Consider the following 19828-nt stretch of genomic DNA (forward strand, 5'->3'; position numbering starts at 1 on the left):
CATGTAATGTTGTAGACTACCAATGCACCACTAGTGCTCAGTGTGCATTGAGTAGTCTAAGAATTGCTGAGGGCATCTTGGAAGAATGAAAAGGGGACCCAGGAACTTGCAGATCATTGGCAAAATGGGAAATAAAGAAGGCATCAGGTAGTATAAATGATCACTTTAAGGTCTCATGTCCAGGGGCGGGGCAGATTCCGCATGTGGGAGCCTGCAGCGGAATCAGACACTGCCTGTGGCCGAGGACACTGCTTACCCTTCTGAGTCTTCTATTTTCTTTGCTGCGGATGTGCGCTTTCCCGCGAAATCCACAGCTCATCCACAATTGCATTCAACGGAAGCCATCCGTGTGGGAACCACACTGAAATGGAGCGTGCTAAATTTTTTTCCAGACCAAAAGGTCCACAAAACAAATCTGCATGCTTTAATTCATATGTGGATGCCCATGCTTCCCTATTGGATTGCGAATCTTGATCCGCAAATCAGATCCGCCCGTGGACATCCGCAAATCGGATCCGCCCGGTCGTGGAAGGACCAGATCGCCAGGGACCAACGTGGAGGACGGGTGAGTATTTTCACCTCCCTTCATGGATCCGATCCATGAGGGAGGAAAAACGTTAACTTTTTGAACTTTGGATCAAATCAGATCCGCCCGTGGACATTGGGCCTAAAGCAGTAAGTGCATAATAACAAACAAATTTATGTAACTTTAATGCAACTTTATTGGTATAGAGGCAATGTAAACAACAGTATAGAGCAATTTATATTATGTAAAGAAAGGAACATTAACAAGTGGATGTTTTATGGAAGCTCATGTACAAACATTGTTAGAGAAGCTTAAAATAGTAACACATTGGGCACCTGACACAGACAGGAAAATCGGCTTCTATTAATTATATGGCATTTGTCTAGCTAGGACGTTAATCCAAAGCTGAGAAGATTGCATAAGTGCAACTACAGTGATTGTTCCAGAGAGCTCATGGCATTGACCCTTATTACTCTCTACATGTTGACATTATTGAACTCTGATCAAGAGATCAAATTTAAGCAAATGGTGACAATGTATCGAGCCTGCATAATCATATTAAACCTGTCTGTGTTACAGTTTATTATTTAGTGAACTAGTAATTAGTAACACAATTTTTTGGTGTTTTTTTTTTCCGCATGGTTGTTGAAACATACAATAATATCCTTAAAGGGGTGGTCTCGCGAAACCAAGTGGGGGTATACACTTCCGTATGGCCATATTAATGCACTTTGTAATGTACATTGTGCATTAAATATGAGCCATACAGAAGTTATTCCACTTACCTGCTCCGTTGCTAGCGTCCTCGTCTCCATGGTTCCGTCTAAATTCGCTGGCAGCTTGCTTTTTTAGACGCGCTTGCGCAGTCCGGTCTTCTCCATTCAGCACGAGCCGCTTCAGTGTGCTCCCCGCTACAGCTCTTCTGCGCATGCGCAGACGAGCTGTCACTGCTCGGGAGCGCGCTGAAGCGGCCATTCTGCACCATCCTCTGTTAGAGGAAGGTGCAGAAACTGGAGCTGCCCAGCGGAGAAGCCCAGCCCAGCCCAGCAGCCCCGAGAAGCCTCCCAGGTAAGTGATGGGTCGGGGGGCTGTCGCTGCGCCAGGAGGGGGCTGTCGCTGCGCCCGGGGGGGGGCTGCCGCTGCGCCGGGCTGCGCCGGGGGGGCTGCCGCTGCGCCGGGCTGCGCCGGGGGGGCTGTCGCTAGGCCGGGGGGGGGCTGCCGCTAGGCCGGGGGGGCTGTCGCTGCGCCGGGGGGGCTGTCGCTAGGCCGGGGGGGGGCTGTCGCTAGGCCGGGGGGGGGCTGCCGCTAGGCCGGGGGGGGGCTGCCGCTAGGCCGGGGGGGCTGTCGCTAGGCCGGGGGGGGGGGCTGTCGCTAGGCCGGGGGGGGCTGTCGCTAGGCCGGGGGGGGCTGCCGCTAGGCCGGGGGAACTAGCGCTGGGCTCCGGAACCTAGCGCTGGGCTCCGGGGCCTTCACCTGGGCTGAGGGTCTAGCGCTGGGGAGCCGGGGGCTAGCGCCGGTTACCTGCTGTCTGGTCGGCGGCTGCGGGGCGTCTGGTCGGCGGCTGCGATGCGTCCGGTTGCCATGGAGACACAGCTGGCGGCGTCTCGGGAGCGCGCACGTCGGGCTGCAGCGAGCGACGGGGAAAGAGCCGGCGGCCATCTTGAGGAAACTTTTATAAGTTGCTGAAACGCTGGAACGGTAAGTACGAACCAGCTAGAAATGTCATTTACAGGGGGGCTTTGTAATGTATGTTTAATGGGGGGGACTGGGCAAAAAAAAAAATTAACTGCTTCCTCGAGACATCTCCTTTAAATCTACAGAAAAGAATACAGATATGTCTGTAACGAAACTTGCCTTGAATCTGTTTTATTTATTCTATTTTAAGGTTCCCGAAAATGTAAACTGCATATTTATTTATTAGAAAAATATAACAATCTAATATATACAGAGTTGCGATATTAAAATGTAACAGAATTAATGATAATCTGTGACATTAATTTTAAATTGATACAAAGTGTTCCAAATGTCCTTTATTAACAATTCTAAGGTTACAGCAGAATTATGACCTTATCAAAATCCTTTGTTTGACTCTGAAAGTTGAGCAGTGTTGTTTTATAGCCAGTTTAACCCCTTGAGTGGCAGGTTTCCTACCACCCTGTCGTGCCCACCAGGGCAGGTTTTTTAAAATGGTCAAATCATTGAATTTCAACTAGTTTTGCAGTTGCGTCTCAAGAGCCATAACTTTTTCATTTTTCCATTGACATGGCTATATGAGGGCTTGTTTTTTGCGGGACAAGTTGTGATTTTTTAAACAGGGGGGAGGAAAAAAAGAAATGGGGAAAAAAGAAAAAAAGGGGCCATGTCATTAAGGGGTTAAATAATGTATTAACTTCCTTCTCTGGGTCATTATGACGCATGGATACCACATGTGTGATTGTATTTTTGATTTTTTACAAAGTAAAGGGAGACAAGTGTTTTTTTTATTTTTTTAATAATTTTTTAACTTTTTTTTTTTTTTTACATTTTTTTTTTTTACATTTTTTTTTTTTTGTCCCTTTAGGGGACTTCCACAGGGACCCATCAGGACCCCTGATCACATTCCGGGGGTCCGATGGTGGCAGCCCTTTACATGCTGCAGTGACAACCCTTTACATGCTGCAGTCACATAGACTGCAGCATGTAAAGGGTTAACACAGCAGAGATCGGAGGTTTTCTCTGATCTCTGCTGTAAAAGCTAGTACCTAGCTGTCCTCTGACAGCTAACAACCAACTCTCCCTGCCACAGAGACCATCGGCTTGCTTCTGACAAGCCGATGGTCTCTATGGCAACCTGTAAACAAAGCAGGACATTGCCGACATGTCGGCAATATCTTCTGCTGGTTTTTCAAAGCCCTTGCACTGCTCTGTGTGGGACTGACTGTGCAGGCAGAGCACACTGTCACAGCTTGTGGCATTGTGCTCTGCAGCTCCCATAGTGATACATAGCCCGGAAATCTTCCGGGCTATGTCACTATGAGCAGTGGAGCTCGTCACGGAAATTTTCCGGGCGTGCCACTCAAGGGGTTAAGTAGTGGTTAGTTACTTTGAAAGGTCACACAGTGTCTTCTCTATTCTTGTCTAATCCAGATGGAAGTCAATCTCCTTCTAAAGTCATTTAAACTGGATTTAAATCAATTAATAGCTGAGAGATACTTTTTCCTGGCCTAGTACAGACTGGTATGATTTTGTAATACTACATAATGTAAATATTCCTTCAAGGCAATGCTTGGAAAGTGCATAAAGCTTAAGTCTTATATTTGTTGGCCTACACATTCAGGCTTAGCAACCATTATCCATACATAAAAATCCTTAAACAATCTATGCATACTTTCCCAAAAAACAAGACATCCTCATACAGTAGGTCAGTTACATGTGGATTGAGATCCTAAGTTTCTGACATTCCATTTATGGGATACTTCTCCGTCTTCCATTTTGAATACTTTTCAACACATTAGAGAGATCAAAACTTTTTGAAATGATTTCAAAAAGGTAGGCATCCTTTTGTATTCCATTGACAAACTCATCTAACGTTAGTTCTCCTAGAAACAAAGAAGTAGCAGATGAAAATATGTGCAGAATACAATTATTACACAGATATAGAAGGTGCACTTTACATATAAAGGCTAACCTGTAGCAACAAAATTACTACAATCAGGGCCTATAGACAAAAATTAAAATGACCATATTTTAGAGAATCAGAATTTAGAGCAGTAGTCAAAGTTTAATCATTGATTTTTGTTTTTTTCTTAGAGAAATTTTGGCATTCAGTTGTGGCACCTATTTTTTACAAAAGTAAAGACAGGACGTTGGCACTTTTGAATTGGCTTCTTAGAAGCTGATGATCTAACGTAATTTGTTATCATGTGCTATCAGTAACAAAGCAGCAGTTTTACTCTCAATTGCTAAGAAGGTATTTCAAAAGTAACAACCAGTGACTACTTAACAAAACAGAGAAATGTCACTTTAAATGCAGGTAAAACTAAGGGTCAGATTTTGCATACGGAAGCCCGCAGCAGAATCCGGCCCCGTTTCCGGCCGGTGTCAGCGCGTACCTATTTAAATTCAGATTGTAGATGGTCGCGGCGAGCCTCTGTCGTACATGCACAGTAAAGATTTTTTTCCAAAACTATTTTTTTTTCTTCTGTGGCTAGGTGATGACACGGGTACCTGCGACGTACCCGCAATGTCAATTGAGGATGGACCACGGGTCGGAATCCGGCCAAAAATAGAACATGATGCAATTTAATTTCCACAAGCGGAAATCTCAATCACTGTCTGCTCGTGTGAGTGGACATGCATATGTTCTATTTTTGTGATAGACGTGGAATGCCGTGGATCGTCCGCAAGGGTGAGGATTGTGGATTCTGCAATTCAAATCCGGTCATGTGCCGCCGGCCTAATGTATTTGGCAAATTTTTGTTTCGGCTCTGAACTACGGTTTTAGACACAGTCCATAGAAAAAAGGTGCTGTTCCTGAAAAAAGCAGATTTCTGTAGAGCTAATGACACTTGCAAAAAGAAAAACGAAATAAGTACACTGCAGACAAACATACCATCTCCATTGACATCAATTTTTTGGAAGAGCATTGACGTGAATTCCTCAGGACTTATTCCCTGGTGACCATTTATAGCTTGAACTGCCTAAAAAAATATATATGTAAAATAAAATTACTGAAGTTGCATTGGTTTGAATTAGTCAGCAATAATATCTTGTAAACTGTTTAACCATTGCTGTTCTGGAGAAACCTAGAAATAATGAATTTTATATACCGGCAGCCCTTTTTGTGATGTATCAAATAATGTCCTAATAATTACCTTGGTTGGAGATTCCTTATGCTTTATTGTGTTTTACTGTCTAGGTTTACAGTATTTGTGAAACAAGTGGGTGGTATTGTGTATGGCATGGTAGTGACAGACGGAGGCAGAGGCAGCACATATCAAAATAAACTTAAACTCAAAGATTAATTGATAACATTCCAGAGGGCATGGGTACTTGAACACTGCATAAACATCGCGCAAAATTATTACTCCATTACATGTAACACTCCAGATCCATCTCTTGAATGGGGCTGCAACAAATCTACCTGACCCAGACTTGCGCATTTCCTCATATGCATGATGTCAACTCTACTGACCAATAAAGTTGACGAACTAGAAGTAATAATGTCTGAGAAAAAAATGCAACATAGAGGGAATAACTGAAACCTGGTTTGATGAAAGCTGTGATTGGGTGATAAATTTACAGGATTATAGTCTGTTCACAAGGGATTGTAAAAAAAAAAAAGGTAAAGGGGTTGTCTTCATGTAGAATCCTGTTTAAAGCCCACACTATGGGAGGACATACGTGAGGGAGATAAACATGTGGAGCCTGTATGGGTAGAGATAAATGGAGGGGAAAACAATAAAATCCTCATTGGGATTTTCTATTGGCCACCGAGTATAACATAAGGCACTGAAAATCTATTACTGAGGCAAAAAAATCAAGCAGCAAAACACAGCGAGGTAATTATTATGGGAGACTTTAACTATCTGAATATAAACTGGGAAGCTATAAACTGGGAAGCTGAAAACTGCAGATCTCATAAAGGTGATGAGTTTCTGTCAATAACTCAAGATAATTACCATACATAATTCGTTTAGAACCCAACTAGAAGGATGGCCATTTTTGATTTAATACAAACCAACAGCCTTGACAGAATATTAGGGGTACAGGTCAGAGGGCACCTGGGAAATAGTGACCATAATATAATAAATTTCCACTTGTCTTTCAAAAGGGAGATCTATAAGGGAGCTATGAAAACACTAAACCTTTTAGTAATGCAAAGTTCAATCAGCTCAGTGATGTCTGAATAAATGGGAAATGTTTAAACACATCTTAAATACTTACTGTGAAAGTTTCATATTTTACAGGAATAAGAGGGCTAGGAGTAGGAGAAAACCAATGTGACTCAATAAAGATGTAAAGGGGAAAATAAACAACAAAAAGAAAGCATTTAAACTACTTAGACAAGAAGACAACAAAGAATTACTAAAAACCTATTTGGAAAAAAATAAATAATGTAAAAAAGCAGCAAAGGTGGATGAGCAAAAATAAGGTACGAGAGGGCAGCCCTGTTGAGTACTGTTAGAAATTGTAAATAAAGGGGAAATGCACCCAGATGACAAAATTGATTCAGGTGCCGAATATAACGACAAGATCACAGGTTTAATGGGACCAGAGGATCTAAATTTCCCTATGATATGCTTTAAATAACCCCAGTGAATCTGGTTAAATGCGTTTTCTGGCATCTACGGTTAGGAATCAAGAAGGTATACATCCAAATTAAGCAATCTTAATAAATTTCACTTACCAGCAGGTTCCATAAGGTGCCTGTCTCTGTGGGGGGGGGGGGGGGAACTACTCGATCTGTAGCAACCAACGTTGGAAGAATAGAAAAAGGAGATGCTGAGAATCTAGGCATAAACTTTTACATCAGTATTAAATAGGGAAATAGGATGAAAATTAGCTGAGGAAGTAATTTCTTAGGGAGGTTTGGGTAAAATGACATTAAAAGGCCCTTATCTATTGCCTCATTAACCACCATTACCAGATAAAGGGCCAGGAGGGAAGAGTACTTTTTTAAATAATTATTACAGAAGCCATCTGGGCCCGGAGAGGTTTTACCGTTTTGATGGCTTCTAGAACTTGAGACCTAGAGATTGGTGTAGAAAGAGAGGCAAATTGGTTGGGTGACCAATGTTCTGGAAAAAAATTTAAATTTATTGCAATTGGGATTGATTCATATTTGTATCTTTTGGATTTTAAAGAGAGGAGTAGTGTAAACCAAATGCATTAGCAATTTCCTGCGGATGAATAAGGGAAGGAAGGAGAATAGGGATGCTTCACGTTTAGTGATTTAGACACTGTGGCATGATCCAACCAGTTGATAGTTTCGGTCTCCGTCCATATAACCTCCATCAATCCTCATCCAAGAGAAACAAATCAATTCTTGAATAGGAAGAATAAGGCAAAGGTAAAAAAGGAATAGTCTCAGAGTAATGAATACAGCGCCAAACATAATATAATTTCTCTCTCTGCAAACACGGGAGTATAGGGGAAGCTTTTCTAGATCCACGTGCGGCTACACATGCGGCTGCAATCCAGTGTCAGTAAGGCATAACAAAATAATCATGCCCAAACATGGAGCCCTTAGTGACCACCCTGTGGAAGCAAGTTACAGAGCTCCAGGAATTTTTCATCTCCTACCAAGAAAAGTTTGCTGGATTACAGACATTGGTGCTAGATCAACAGAAGGAAATCCATCAGTTTACAGAAACAACTTCTGGACTTGCATCACTCAGGCTCTGACATCTGCATGGCACTGCCCGCAAAGTTCGGTGGGGATCGCCGTCGGTATAGAGGCTTCTGCGATGCCAGATTTATTTTCAAATGTGGTGCACACTGTTTACCAGTGACCAGAAAAAGGTATTCTTCAAAAGGCCATGTTGGTAAATCTGTTGCACAGTAGAGAGATACTGACTAGAGATGACCGAACGTACTCGGTAAGGGCGATTTCGCAATCGAGCACCGCGATTTTCGAGTACTTCACTACTCGGGTGAAAAGTACTCGGGTGCGCCGGGGGCGGGGGGGGGGGGGGGGACGCGGTGGAGCGGGGGGTAGCAGCGGGGAACAGGGGGGAGCCCTCTCTCTCTCCCTCTCCCTCTCCCCCCCCACTCCCCTCTGCAACTCCCGGCGCACCCGAGTACTTTTCACCCGAGTAGTGAAGTACTCGAAAATCGCGGTGCTCCATTGCGAAATCGCCCTTACCGAGTACGTTCGCTCATCTCTAATACTGACATATCATTTGCATTGTGCATCAGCATTAACAGAGCAGCCAATAGGCATGTCTTAAGAGGCAGAAATACACAGCAGCTTTGGGGGCCTTCACAAGGCTCTGGGCTGCTATGACACCTGAATAGCATCCTGCAATCGTGTTGTGGGGTAGCCTTTCATGAAAAAGATAACTGCAGCATCTAAATGGTTACCAGTTACAGGTGGCTGTCAGCTGTCAGACAGCAGACAGCCAACACCCACTGTGTCTAAGTGGGCTCGGCTTCAGGCCTTTTCCATACAAATCCTGCCACCAGAGGGTGTACATGTTAGCCTTAAGGGGTTATATTTAACATGTGTTTCTCCCCTGCAAAATGCAGGTGGAGCTACACTGATCAAGACCGTTACCTGGACTTGTCAGTTCAGTCATTATGATAAGCCCAGGTTATGGCCATAATCAGTGTTTCTATGCCTGCATTTTGCAAGGGAGAAACTCTTCCATGTAATAGAACTTTTACAATGTTTGGCAATAGGTAGTATGGAAAATGAAATAACCTAACCCTTATAACTTACAGGCAGACATGCAACAAAAAGACTGAAGAACTGGCTGCAATTAACTATTTACTGTGTGAAGTTGTAAGGATAAACATGCGGATGGTGTGGCAGTGGACAAACAGAGGCAAGATACAATTCATACCGCAAACAAAAGCTTTTACTAAACATGCACATTTACTTTAGCGTTCGCTTCATAGGTAGGTATTTCATTTTAAAAGTTGAAAAACACAGAGTCCCAAACAACTAACATTTTGTGCTAGTTGCATCATGCCCACATCATGGAATCTGGAGGACTTTGATCTGACACTCATTGGAACAACTCAGTTACTCAAGTCTCTTTAGTGGAGAAGTGGAGAGCTCTTCCACCACCTTACAACTTGACAGAATGCCGCAAACAAATTGTAACACTGCAACAGCAATGACTTGCATTGAGCTGGCATCAATACAGCAATTTAGACAGAAAACCTGACCTGAAGGGGAAGAATCTAACACAACTACAAAACTTACAGAGTGAGCAAAGAGGGCATTAATCAAATTCAATGATAACTCTGAAGGAGCAGCAAAGATCCACAGCAGAGAAGTAGTATCTGTCCATAGGAGCACTATAAGCCCATACATTTCACAGAATGGGCCTTTATGAGTGGCCCAAAAACACATTGCCTAAAGAAAAGCATAAGAAAACCATGTTTGGAGTTCACTAAAAAGCATGTAGCAGACTAACCAAACAAATGAAAGAAGATTCTCTGGTCTGATCACTTAAACATAACTTCTTGGCCATCATGGAAATCGCTCTGTGATACAAACCCAACACTTCCCATCATGCAAGAACACAATTTGCAGAGATAAGCATAGTGGTGGTAGCATCATACTGTGGTGAGGCATTTCATGGACAAGGGACTTGCATTTGTAACTGAAGCAAAAGGTGACGCCACAAAATATTGACTTTCAGAGGGTGAAAAGTTATTCTCTGTTTTAACTTAATTATTGTTTATGTCACAGTAAAAAATTGTTCAAGAAACAAAATGTGTGTAGAGCAACTAGGCACACCAAATCCTAATATGATAATGGAATGAAAAATGCAATCTTTATCAATACACTACAAAGGAAAAAAACATACAACCTAGTGCAAAATTTTATAATTAGAGATGAGCGAACGTACTCGTCCGAGCTTGATATTCGTGCGAATATTAGGGTGTTCGGGATGCTCGTTACTCGTAACGAGTACCACGCGGTGTTCCGGTTACTTTCAGTTTCCTCTCTGAGACGTTAGCGCGCTTTTCTGGCCAATTGAAAGACAGGGAAGGCATTACAACTTCCCCCTGTGACGTTCAAGCCCTATACCACCCCCCTGCTGTGAGTGGCTGGGGCGATCAGATGTCACCCGAGTATAAAAATCGGCCCCTCCCGCGGCTCGCCACACATGCCTTGTGACTTAGCTGAGGGAAAGTGCTGCTGCTGGTGCTGCTGTAGGGAGAGCGTTAGGAGTCAGTGTAGGCTTCAAGAACCCCAACGGCCCTTCTCAGGGCCACATCTACTAGTGTGCAGTACTGTGTTAGCACAGTATTTTTATTTTTTTTTGTCCAAAATTGGATCTGCAGAGCATTGCGCCCAGCAATAGGGACAGAAGTGGGGGTTAGGCAGGGAGAGTGTTAGGAGTTAGTGTAGGCTTCAAGAACCCCAACGGTCCTTTCTAGGGCCACTTCTATCCATGTGCAGTACTGTCCAGGCTGCTGTTAGCAGTGTTGCATTTTTTTTTTTTTTCTCAAAACCGGCTGTGCAGAGCATTGCACCCGGCATTAATACTACAGGGATAGAATTGTGTAGGCAGGGCCAGAAGACATTTATTATTCATTGAATACACGCAGTGGGGTCTTCCCTTTGCTAAAAAGGAAAAAATTATATTTGGCCAGCCTGTGTCAGTCCTAAGGTCTGCGTGTACGTGTGTGCTGCGTGTACAACGTACAAAAATCAGACGCAACCAGCTACGCTTTACTGCAGCCTAGCGCCATTGTCTTTCCTGACTGGCAAATACCTGCTCTGCTAGAGTTAATAACTCTGCTACACTATACTTGTGTGACACTTTTTGAGGGCCACACCACAGATATTAAACTTCTTGTTCATTGAATATACGCAGTGGGTGCTTCCCTAAGCTAAAAAGGAAAATAAATTATATTTGGCCAGCCTGTGTCAGTCCTAAGGTCTGCGTGTACGTGTGTGCTGCGTGTACAACGTACAAAAATCAGACGCAACCAGCTACGCTTTACTGCAGCCTAGCGCCATTGTCTTTCCTGACTGGCAAATACCTGCTCTGCTAGAGTTAATAACTCTGCTACACTATACTTGTGTGACACTTTTTGAGGGCCACACTACAGATATTAAACTTCTTGTTTTTCATTGAATACACGCAGTGGGGTCTTCCCTAAGCTAAAAAGGAAAAAAATTATATTTGGCCTGCCTGTGTCAGTCCTAAGGTCTCCGTGTACGTGTGGGCTGCGTGGACAACGTACAAAAATCAGACGCAACCAGCTACGGTTGAGTGCAGCCTTGCGCCAATTTCTTTCCTGCCTGGGAAATCAAATCACTGGTAATACAGCATGCTGAGGGGTAGGGGTAGGCCTAGAGGATGTGGACGCGGCCGAGGACGTGGAGGGCCAAGTGAGGGTGTGGGCACAGGCCGAGCCAGTGCGGTGGCCAGGGGTAGAGGCAGGGCCAGACCGAATAATCCACCAACTGTTTTTCAAAGCGCCCCCTCGCGCCATGCCACCCTACAGAGGTCAAGGTGCTCTACGGTGTGGCAGTTTTTCACAGAGACGCCTGACGACCGACGAACAGTGGTGTGCAACCTTTGTCGCGCCAAGATCAGCTGGGGAGGCACCACCAACAGCATGCGCAGGCATATGATGGCCAAGCACCCCACAAGGTGGGACGATGCCCGTTCACCGCCTCCGGTTTGCACCACTGCCTCTCCCCCTGTGTCCCAACCTGCCACTGAGATCCAACCCCCCTCTGAGGACACAGGCACTACCGTCTCCTGGCCTGCACCCACACCCTCACCTCCGCTGTCCTCGGCCCCATCCAGCAATGTCCAGACGTCGCTAGTGCCACAGTTTGAGCGCAAGCGCAACTACGACGCCACGCACCCGCACGCTCAAGCGTTAAACGTGCACATTGCAAAATTGATCAGCCTAGAGATGCTGCCGTATAGGCTTGTGGAAACGGAGGCTTTCAAAAGCATGATGGCGGCGGATGCCCCGCGCTACTCGGTTCCCAGTCGCCACTACTTTTCCCGATGTGCCGTCCCAGCCCTGCACGACCACGTCTCCCGCAACATTGTACGCGCCCTCACCAACACGGTTACTGCCAAGGTCCACTTAACAACGGACACGTGGACAAGCACAGGCGGGCAGGGCCACTATATCTCCCTGACGGCACATTGGGTGAATTTAGTGGAGGCTGGGACAGAGTCAGAGCCTGGGACCGCTCACGTCCTACCCACCCCCAGAATTGCGGGCCACAGCTCGGTGGTGGTATCTGCGGCGGTGTATGCTTCCTCCACTAAAGCACCTTCCTCCTCCTCCTCCAACGCAACCTCTGTCTCGCAATCAAGATGTGTCAGCAGCACGTCGCCAGCAGTTGGTGTCACGCGGCGTGGCAGCACAGCGGTGGGCAAGCGTCAGCAGGCCGTGCTGAAACTACTCAGCTTAGGAGAGAAGAGGCACACGGCCCACGAACTGCTGCAGGGTCTGACAGAGCAGACCGACCACTGGCTTGCGCCGCTGAGCCTCAAACCGGGCATGGTCGTGTGTGACAACGGCCGTAAGCTGGTGGCGGCTCTGCAGCTCGGCAGCCTCACGCACGTGCCATGCCTGGCCCATGTCTTTAATTTGGTGGTTCAGCGCTTTCTGAAAAGCTACCCCCACTTGTCATACCTGCTCGGAAAGGTGCGCCAGCTCTGCGCACATTTCCGCAAATCCCACACGCACGCTGCCACCCTGCGGACACTGCAACATAGGTTTAATCTGCCAGTGCACCGACTGCTGTGCGACGTGCCCACACAGTGGAACTCTACGCTCCACATGTTGGCCAGACTCTATGAGCAGCGTAGAGCTATAGTGGAATACCAACTCCAACTTGCACGGCGCTGTGGGAGTCAGCCTCCTCAATTATTTACAGAAGAGTGGCCCTGGTTGGCAGCCATCTGCCAGGTCCTTGGAAAATTTGAGGAGTCTACCCAGGTGGTGAGCGGCGATGCTGCAATCACTAGCGTCACCATTCCTCTGCTATGCATCTTAAGAAGTTCCCTGCAAAGCATAAAGGCAGACGCTTTGCGCTCGGAAACAGAGCCAGGGGAAGACAGTATGTCGCTGGATAGTCAGAGCACCCTCCTGTCTATATCTCAGCGCGTTCAGGAGGAGGAGGAGGAGCATGAGGAGGAGGGGGAAGAGACAGCTTGGCCCACTGCTGACGGTACCCATGCTGCTTGCCTGTCATCCTTTCAGCGTGTATGGCCTGAGGAGGAGGAAGAGGAGGAGCAGGAGGATCCTGAAAGTATCTTCCTAGTGAAGACAGCCATGTGTTGCGTACAGGTACCCTGGCACACATGGCTGACTTCATGTTAGGATGCCTTTCTCGTGACCCTCGCGTTACACGCATTCTGGCCACTATGGATTACTTCGTGTACACACTGCTCGATCCACGGTATAAGGAGAGCCTTTGCACTCTCATTCCCGAAGAGGAAAGGGGTTCGAGAATGATGCTATACCACAGGGCGCTGGTGGACAAACTGATGGTAAACTTCCCATCCGACAGCGCTAGTGGCCGAAGGCGCAGTTCCGAGGGCCAGGTAGCAGGGGAGGCGCAGAGATCAGGCAGCATGTACAGCGCAGGCAGGGGAACATTCTCCAAGGCCTTTGCCAGCTTTCTGGCTCCCCAGCAAGACTGTGTCACCGCTCCCCAGTCAAGGCTGAGTCGGCGGGAGCACTGTAAAAGGATGGTGAGGGAGTACGTAGCCGATCGCACGACCGTCCTCTGTGACGCCTCTGCCCCCTACAACTACTGGGTGTCGAAGCTGGACACGTGGCCTGAACTCGCGCTGTATGCCCTGGAGGTGCTTGCTTGTCCTGCGGCTAGCGTCTTGTCAGAGAGTGTGTTTAGTGTGGCTGGGGGAATCATCACGGATAAGCGTACCCACCTGTCAACCGACAGTGCCGACAGGCTTACACTCATCAAGATGAACAAAGCCTGGATTTCCCCAGACTTCTCTTCTCCACCAGCGGACAGCAGCGATACGTAAGCAATACGTAGGCTGCACCCGCGGATGGAAGCTACGTTCTCTCTCACCATCCAAAACGGGGACATTTCTGCTTCATCAATCTGTGTCTAATATTCCTCCTCCTCCTCCTGCTCCTCCTCCTGAAACCTCACGTAATCACGCTGAACGGGCAATTTTTCTTAGGGCCACAAGGCTCACTCATATAACTTTTCTAAACAATTTTTATATGTTTCAATGCTCTTAAAAGCGTTGAAACTTTAACTTGAACCAATTTTTCGTTAAACTGGGCTGCCTCCAGGCCTAGTTACCACTTAAGCCACATTAACCAAAGCGATTAATGGGTTTCACCTGCCCTCTTGGTTGGCCATGGCCAATTTTTTGGATGTACATTAGTACTGTTGATACAGCAATTTTTGTGGGCCCTCGCCTACAGTGTAATCAAATGAATTTTTAGCCCACCTGCATAACAGCTGACGTTACATCCGCTGTGTTGGGCAATGCAATGGGATATTTTTGTGTATCGCCGGTGGGTTCCAGGGAGCCACCCATGCTGTAGGTGCACACGGAGTTTAACCTACATCTGTCCACTTGTAAAGAACCCCAGTCTAACTGGGGCATGCAGTGTGGGCCGAAGCCCACCTGTATTAAGCACGACATTACTACCTCAGCTGTGTTGAGCAATGCAATGGGATATATTTATGTACCGCCGGTGGCTTCCTGGCACCCACCCATGCTGTGGGTCCACAGCGAGTTGTTACTACATCTGTCCACTTGTAAAGAACCCCAGTCTGACTGGGGCATGCAGTGTGGGCCGAAGCCCACCTGTATTAAGCACAACATTACTACCTCAGCTGTGTTGGGCAATGCAATGGGATATTTTTATGTACCGCCGGTGGCTTCCTGGCACCCACCCATGCTGTGGGTCCACAGGGAATTATAAATGCATCTGTTTCCACTTCTAAAGAACCCCAGTCTGACTGGGGCATGCAGTGTGGGCCGAAGCCCACCTGCATTAAACATGACATTACTACCTCAGCTGTGATGGGCACTGCAATGGGATATTTTTATGTACCGCCGGTGGGTTCCAGGGAGCCACCCATGCTGTCGGTCCACAGGGACTTCACAATAGGGAGTTGTACCTGCCTGTGTCTATGAATTAAAAAGCCCGGTCTGACTGGGGCATGCAGACACCTTGACCGAATGAATAGTGTGTGGCACATAGGTTCCCCATTGCTATGCCCACGTGTGCAGCTCCTGATGGCGGTGGCACAGGATTCTATTTCTCATTGCTTCTGTACAGCATTGTGGGCTATCGCCCCGCCCCTTTTAAAGAGGGTCGCTGCCTAGCCGTGCCAACCCTCTGCAGTGTGTGCCTGCGGTTCCTCCTCATGGCAGACGCACTTATAAATAGACATGAGTGTGGCGTGGCATGAGGGCAGCTGAAGGCTGCGCAGGGACAATTTGGTGTGCGCTGTGGACACTGGGTCGTGCGGGGGGGGGGGTTGGGCAGCATGTAACCCAGGAGAAGTGGCAGCGGAGTGTCATGCAGGCAGTGATTGTGCTTTGTTGGAGGTAGTGTGGTGCTTAGCTAAGGTATGCATTGCTAATGAGGGCTTTTCAGAAGTAAAAGTTGTTGGGAGGGGGGGGGGCCCACTCTTGCCGGTATTGTGGCTTAATAGTGGGACCTGTGAACTTGAGATGCAGCCCAACATGTAGCCCCTCGCCTGCCCTATCCGTTGCTGTGTCGTTCCCATCACTTTCTTGAATTGCCCAGATTTTCACACATGAAAACCTTAGCGAGCATCGGCGAAATACAAAAATGCTCGGGTTGCCCATTGACTTCAATGGGGTTCGTTACGCAAAACGAACCCTCGAGCATCGCGATAATTTCGTCCCGAGTAACGAGCACCCGAGCATTTTGGTGCTCGCTCATCTCTAGTAAGTACCATGGATTCTATTAATATGACGAGCCACTGATGTATCTTTTTTTTCTGGATAGTGCTAAAATGTCCTTGGCCCACTCAGTTGATGCGGACAACATTCAATAATTTTTCAAAGTGTCTGCACATACTCTATTAAGACAGCCACGCCTGTTCTGCACTGAAAGTGCTCTGGCAACACTCTATGGCTGGTGGAGCCATCAATATGGGATTGGTCAAACTATAGCACCATTCGCTGTCTGTCAAGATTTTTTCACATCATTATTTGCTGCTGTCTTGTCTCTCGTCTAGATTGGCTACTTGAAAGAATGTTCTTACCTCTCTTCTATTCAAGAGTTATCAGTTCAGCACTCGGCTCACAATAACCTTGGTTGTTGTTACCCCGGAGGATGCCGCAAGGTAAAACATGTCGGGTGGCTATAGATTAGATTTTAATAGGGCTTTGGTGGTGTTGATTTACTAATCTCTACATAGGGTTTTTCAAGTTTTAGTGTGTATATACCCAATTACACACATGATACTAACTGATGACTGCTGGTCATATTTCATTTGTTACTACCATTTTTGCCTGTATTTTAAATATTCAATGTTTTTGTCTTTTTGAATAATAAATTTAATTATTTTGGGGGGATATTACCTTTTATGTATTTTATGCCTTTGGCAATTAGAATTGTTTGTATGACCCAGAGTATTCCTAGGGCAATTTCATAATATATTCCTTGTATTTAGATTTTTTTTCCTTTTCTGGAATATAATAGAAATATTCTGGTCACATAAAAAAAAAACTGAGGTATGATTGTAAAGTCTTGCGTATTTTATCACACAGACTTTTAAATGTGTTCTCATGTATACTTGATATGTATTGTCTCCAAGAAGCATGAAACCTGCAAATCTTCAACCCCTTGAGTGGCACGTCCGGAAATTTTCCAGGAAGAACTTCACTGCTCATAGTGATAGCCCAGAAATCTTCCGGGCTATGTTTCACTATGGGACCTGCAGAGCACAATTCCATAAGCTGTGGCATTGTGCTCTGCCTACACAGTCCCACACAGAACAGTTCAGGACTTTAAAAAAAGAAGCAGGAAGATATAACCGATCTGCCGGCAACTTCCCGTTTTTTTTAAACTCCTGCACTGCTTTGTTTACAGGTTGCCATGGAGACCATCAGCTTGTCAGAAGCCGACCGATGGTCTCTGTGGCAGGGAGAGCTGGTGATCGGCTGTCAGCTGATAGCCGGGCACCAGCTCTTACACAGCAGAGAATAGAGAAAACCTCCGATTTCTGCTATGTTAACCTTTTTAATGCTGCAGTCTATGCGACCACAGCATGTAAAGGGCTGACACCATCGGACTCCCGCAATGTGATCAGGGGGTCCTTGTGGATCTCTGTGGAAGTCCCCTAAAAGGGACAAAAAAATTTTAAAGTTTAAAAAAAGGAAAAAAAATATAAAAAAAAATAAAAACACCTTTTCCCCTTTACTTTGTTAAATATTAAAAACAAAATTACACATGTGGTATCCCTGCATTCGTAATAACCCAGAGAAGGAAGTTAGTACATTATTTAACTCCTTAATGACGCGGCCCCTTTTTTTTCATCTTTTCATTTTTTCCTCTCCCCTTTTAAATAAATCATAACTCCTTTATTTATTCATCGACATCGTTGTATGAAGGCTTATTTTTTTGCGGAACGAGTTATATTTTTCAATGGTGCTACGGTATTTAAAGTACCATATCTATATATATAAAATTGAATGTATGCGTGTCTGTATGTCTGTCTGTCTGTGTGTGTGCGTGTCTGTTTGTCCTTTATGCGCTACTACACCATTCATCCGATCGCCATGAAACTTTGGGAAGTTGTTGAGTACACTCCTGGGAAGATTATAGGCATAGTACAAATATTCTATGATAAATGGCGCATGCGAGCGTCGTCGACAGTTACGACCCCCCCACGTAGATCGTTCGATTTCCATCATTGCCACTAATTCTCTCACTTCCCGATGTTGTAGAAACATGAAATTTGGCACGAGCATTGATTATGTCATAAATAGGAAAAGCTAATGGGTCCCAACTCGATTATTCAATTCTAAGCGCCAAAGAATTAGCGTCCAAATTTTACGTACGGAATCTAATTTTCTCGCTTCCCAATGTCATGGAAACTTGAAATTTGGCACAAGCATTGATTATGTCATAAATAGGAAAAGTTAATGGGTCCCAACTCGATTATTGAATTGTAAGCGCCAAAGAATTAGCGTCCAAATTTTACGTACGGAATGTAATTTTCTCACATAGAAACTTGAAATTTGGCACGGGCATTAAATATGTTATAAATAGAAAATGCTAATGGGTCCCAACTCGATTATTCAATTCTATGCGCCAAAGAAATAGCGTCCAAGTTTTACGTACGGAATCTAATTTTCTCACATAGAAACTTGAAATTTGGCACGGGCATTGAATATGTCATACATAGGAAAAGCTAATGGGTCCCAACTCGATTATTCAATTCTATGCGCCAAAGAATTAGCGTCCAAATTTAACGTACGGAATGTAATTTTCTCACATAGAAACTTGAAATTTGGCACGAGCATTGATTATGTCATAAATAGGAAAAGCTAATGGGTCCCAACTCGATTATTCAATTCTATGCGCCAAAGAATTAGTGTCCAAATTTTACATACGGAATGTAATTTTCTCACATAGAAACTTGAAATTTGGCACGGGCATTGAATATGTCATAAATAGGAAACGCTAATGGGTCCCAACTCGATTATTCAATTCTATGCGCCAAAGAATTAGCATCCAAATTTTACGTACGGAATGTAATTTTCTCACATAGAAACTTGAAATTTGGCACGGGCATTGATTATGCCATAAATAGGAAAAGCTAATGGGTCCCAAGTCGATTATTCAATTCTAAGCGCAAAACAATTAGCGTCCAAATTTTACGTACGGAATCTAATTCTCTCACTTCCTGATATATATAAATGAATGTATGTCTGTCTGTCTGTCCTTTATGCATTACTACACCATTCATCCAATTGCCATGAGACTTTGGGAAGTTGTTGAGTACACTCCTGAGAAGATTATAGGCATAGTACAACTATCCTACGATAGGTGGCGCGCGTGCGAGCATCGTCGACAGTTATGCCCCCCAGACAAAGATCGTTTGATTTCCATCTCAAGCACGAAAGCAAAAGGCATTACGACCAACGGAATGCGTGTTCAACCAGAAAATGATGCATCCGCCGAACGTTTCGCAAGACAATTGCTGGATATTGAGAATCCTGAGGTAAAATGAAAGCTGTGCTGTGATTGGTTGCTATTTCTTATACTCCTGAGGTAACATGAAAGCTGTGCTGTGATTGGTGGCTACTTCTTATACTACTGAGGTTGCATGAAAGCTGTGCTGCGATTCGTTGTTATATATTATACCACTGAGGTAACACGAAAGCTGCGCTGTGATTGGTTGCTATTTTTTATATTGCTGAGGCAGAATAAAAGTTGCGCTGTGATTGGTTGTTATTTCTCTTACTGCTGAGGTAACATGAAAGCTGCGCTGTGATTGGTTGTTATATTTTATACTGCTAAGGTAACATGAAAGCTGCGCTGTGATTGGTTGTTATATATTATACCACTGAGGTAACATGAAAGCTGCGGTGTGATTGGTTGTTATCTAGATATATAAAAATG

General features: G+C 45.2%; 1 protein-coding gene across 1 annotated transcript in view; it reads right to left on the reverse strand.

Annotated features, from left to right (window-relative positions):
• Positions 1-3970: 3970 nt before the first annotated feature.
• GUCA1C (guanylate cyclase activator 1C) overlaps positions 3971-19828 on the reverse strand; it is an 87915-nt gene continuing 72057 nt past the window's right edge. The window contains exons 3-4 of the mRNA XM_066584216.1: positions 5118-5205; positions 3971-4104 (exon numbers count right to left, since the gene is read on the reverse strand). Of these exons, the coding sequence (XP_066440313.1) occupies positions 3971-4104; positions 5118-5205 (222 nt within the window). The remainder of the gene's footprint in view (positions 4105-5117; positions 5206-19828) is intronic.

The sequence above is a fragment of the Eleutherodactylus coqui genome, chromosome 1 (assembly GCF_035609145.1).
Source record: "Eleutherodactylus coqui strain aEleCoq1 chromosome 1, aEleCoq1.hap1, whole genome shotgun sequence".
NCBI classification, from domain to species: Eukaryota; Metazoa; Chordata; class Amphibia; order Anura; family Eleutherodactylidae; genus Eleutherodactylus; species Eleutherodactylus coqui.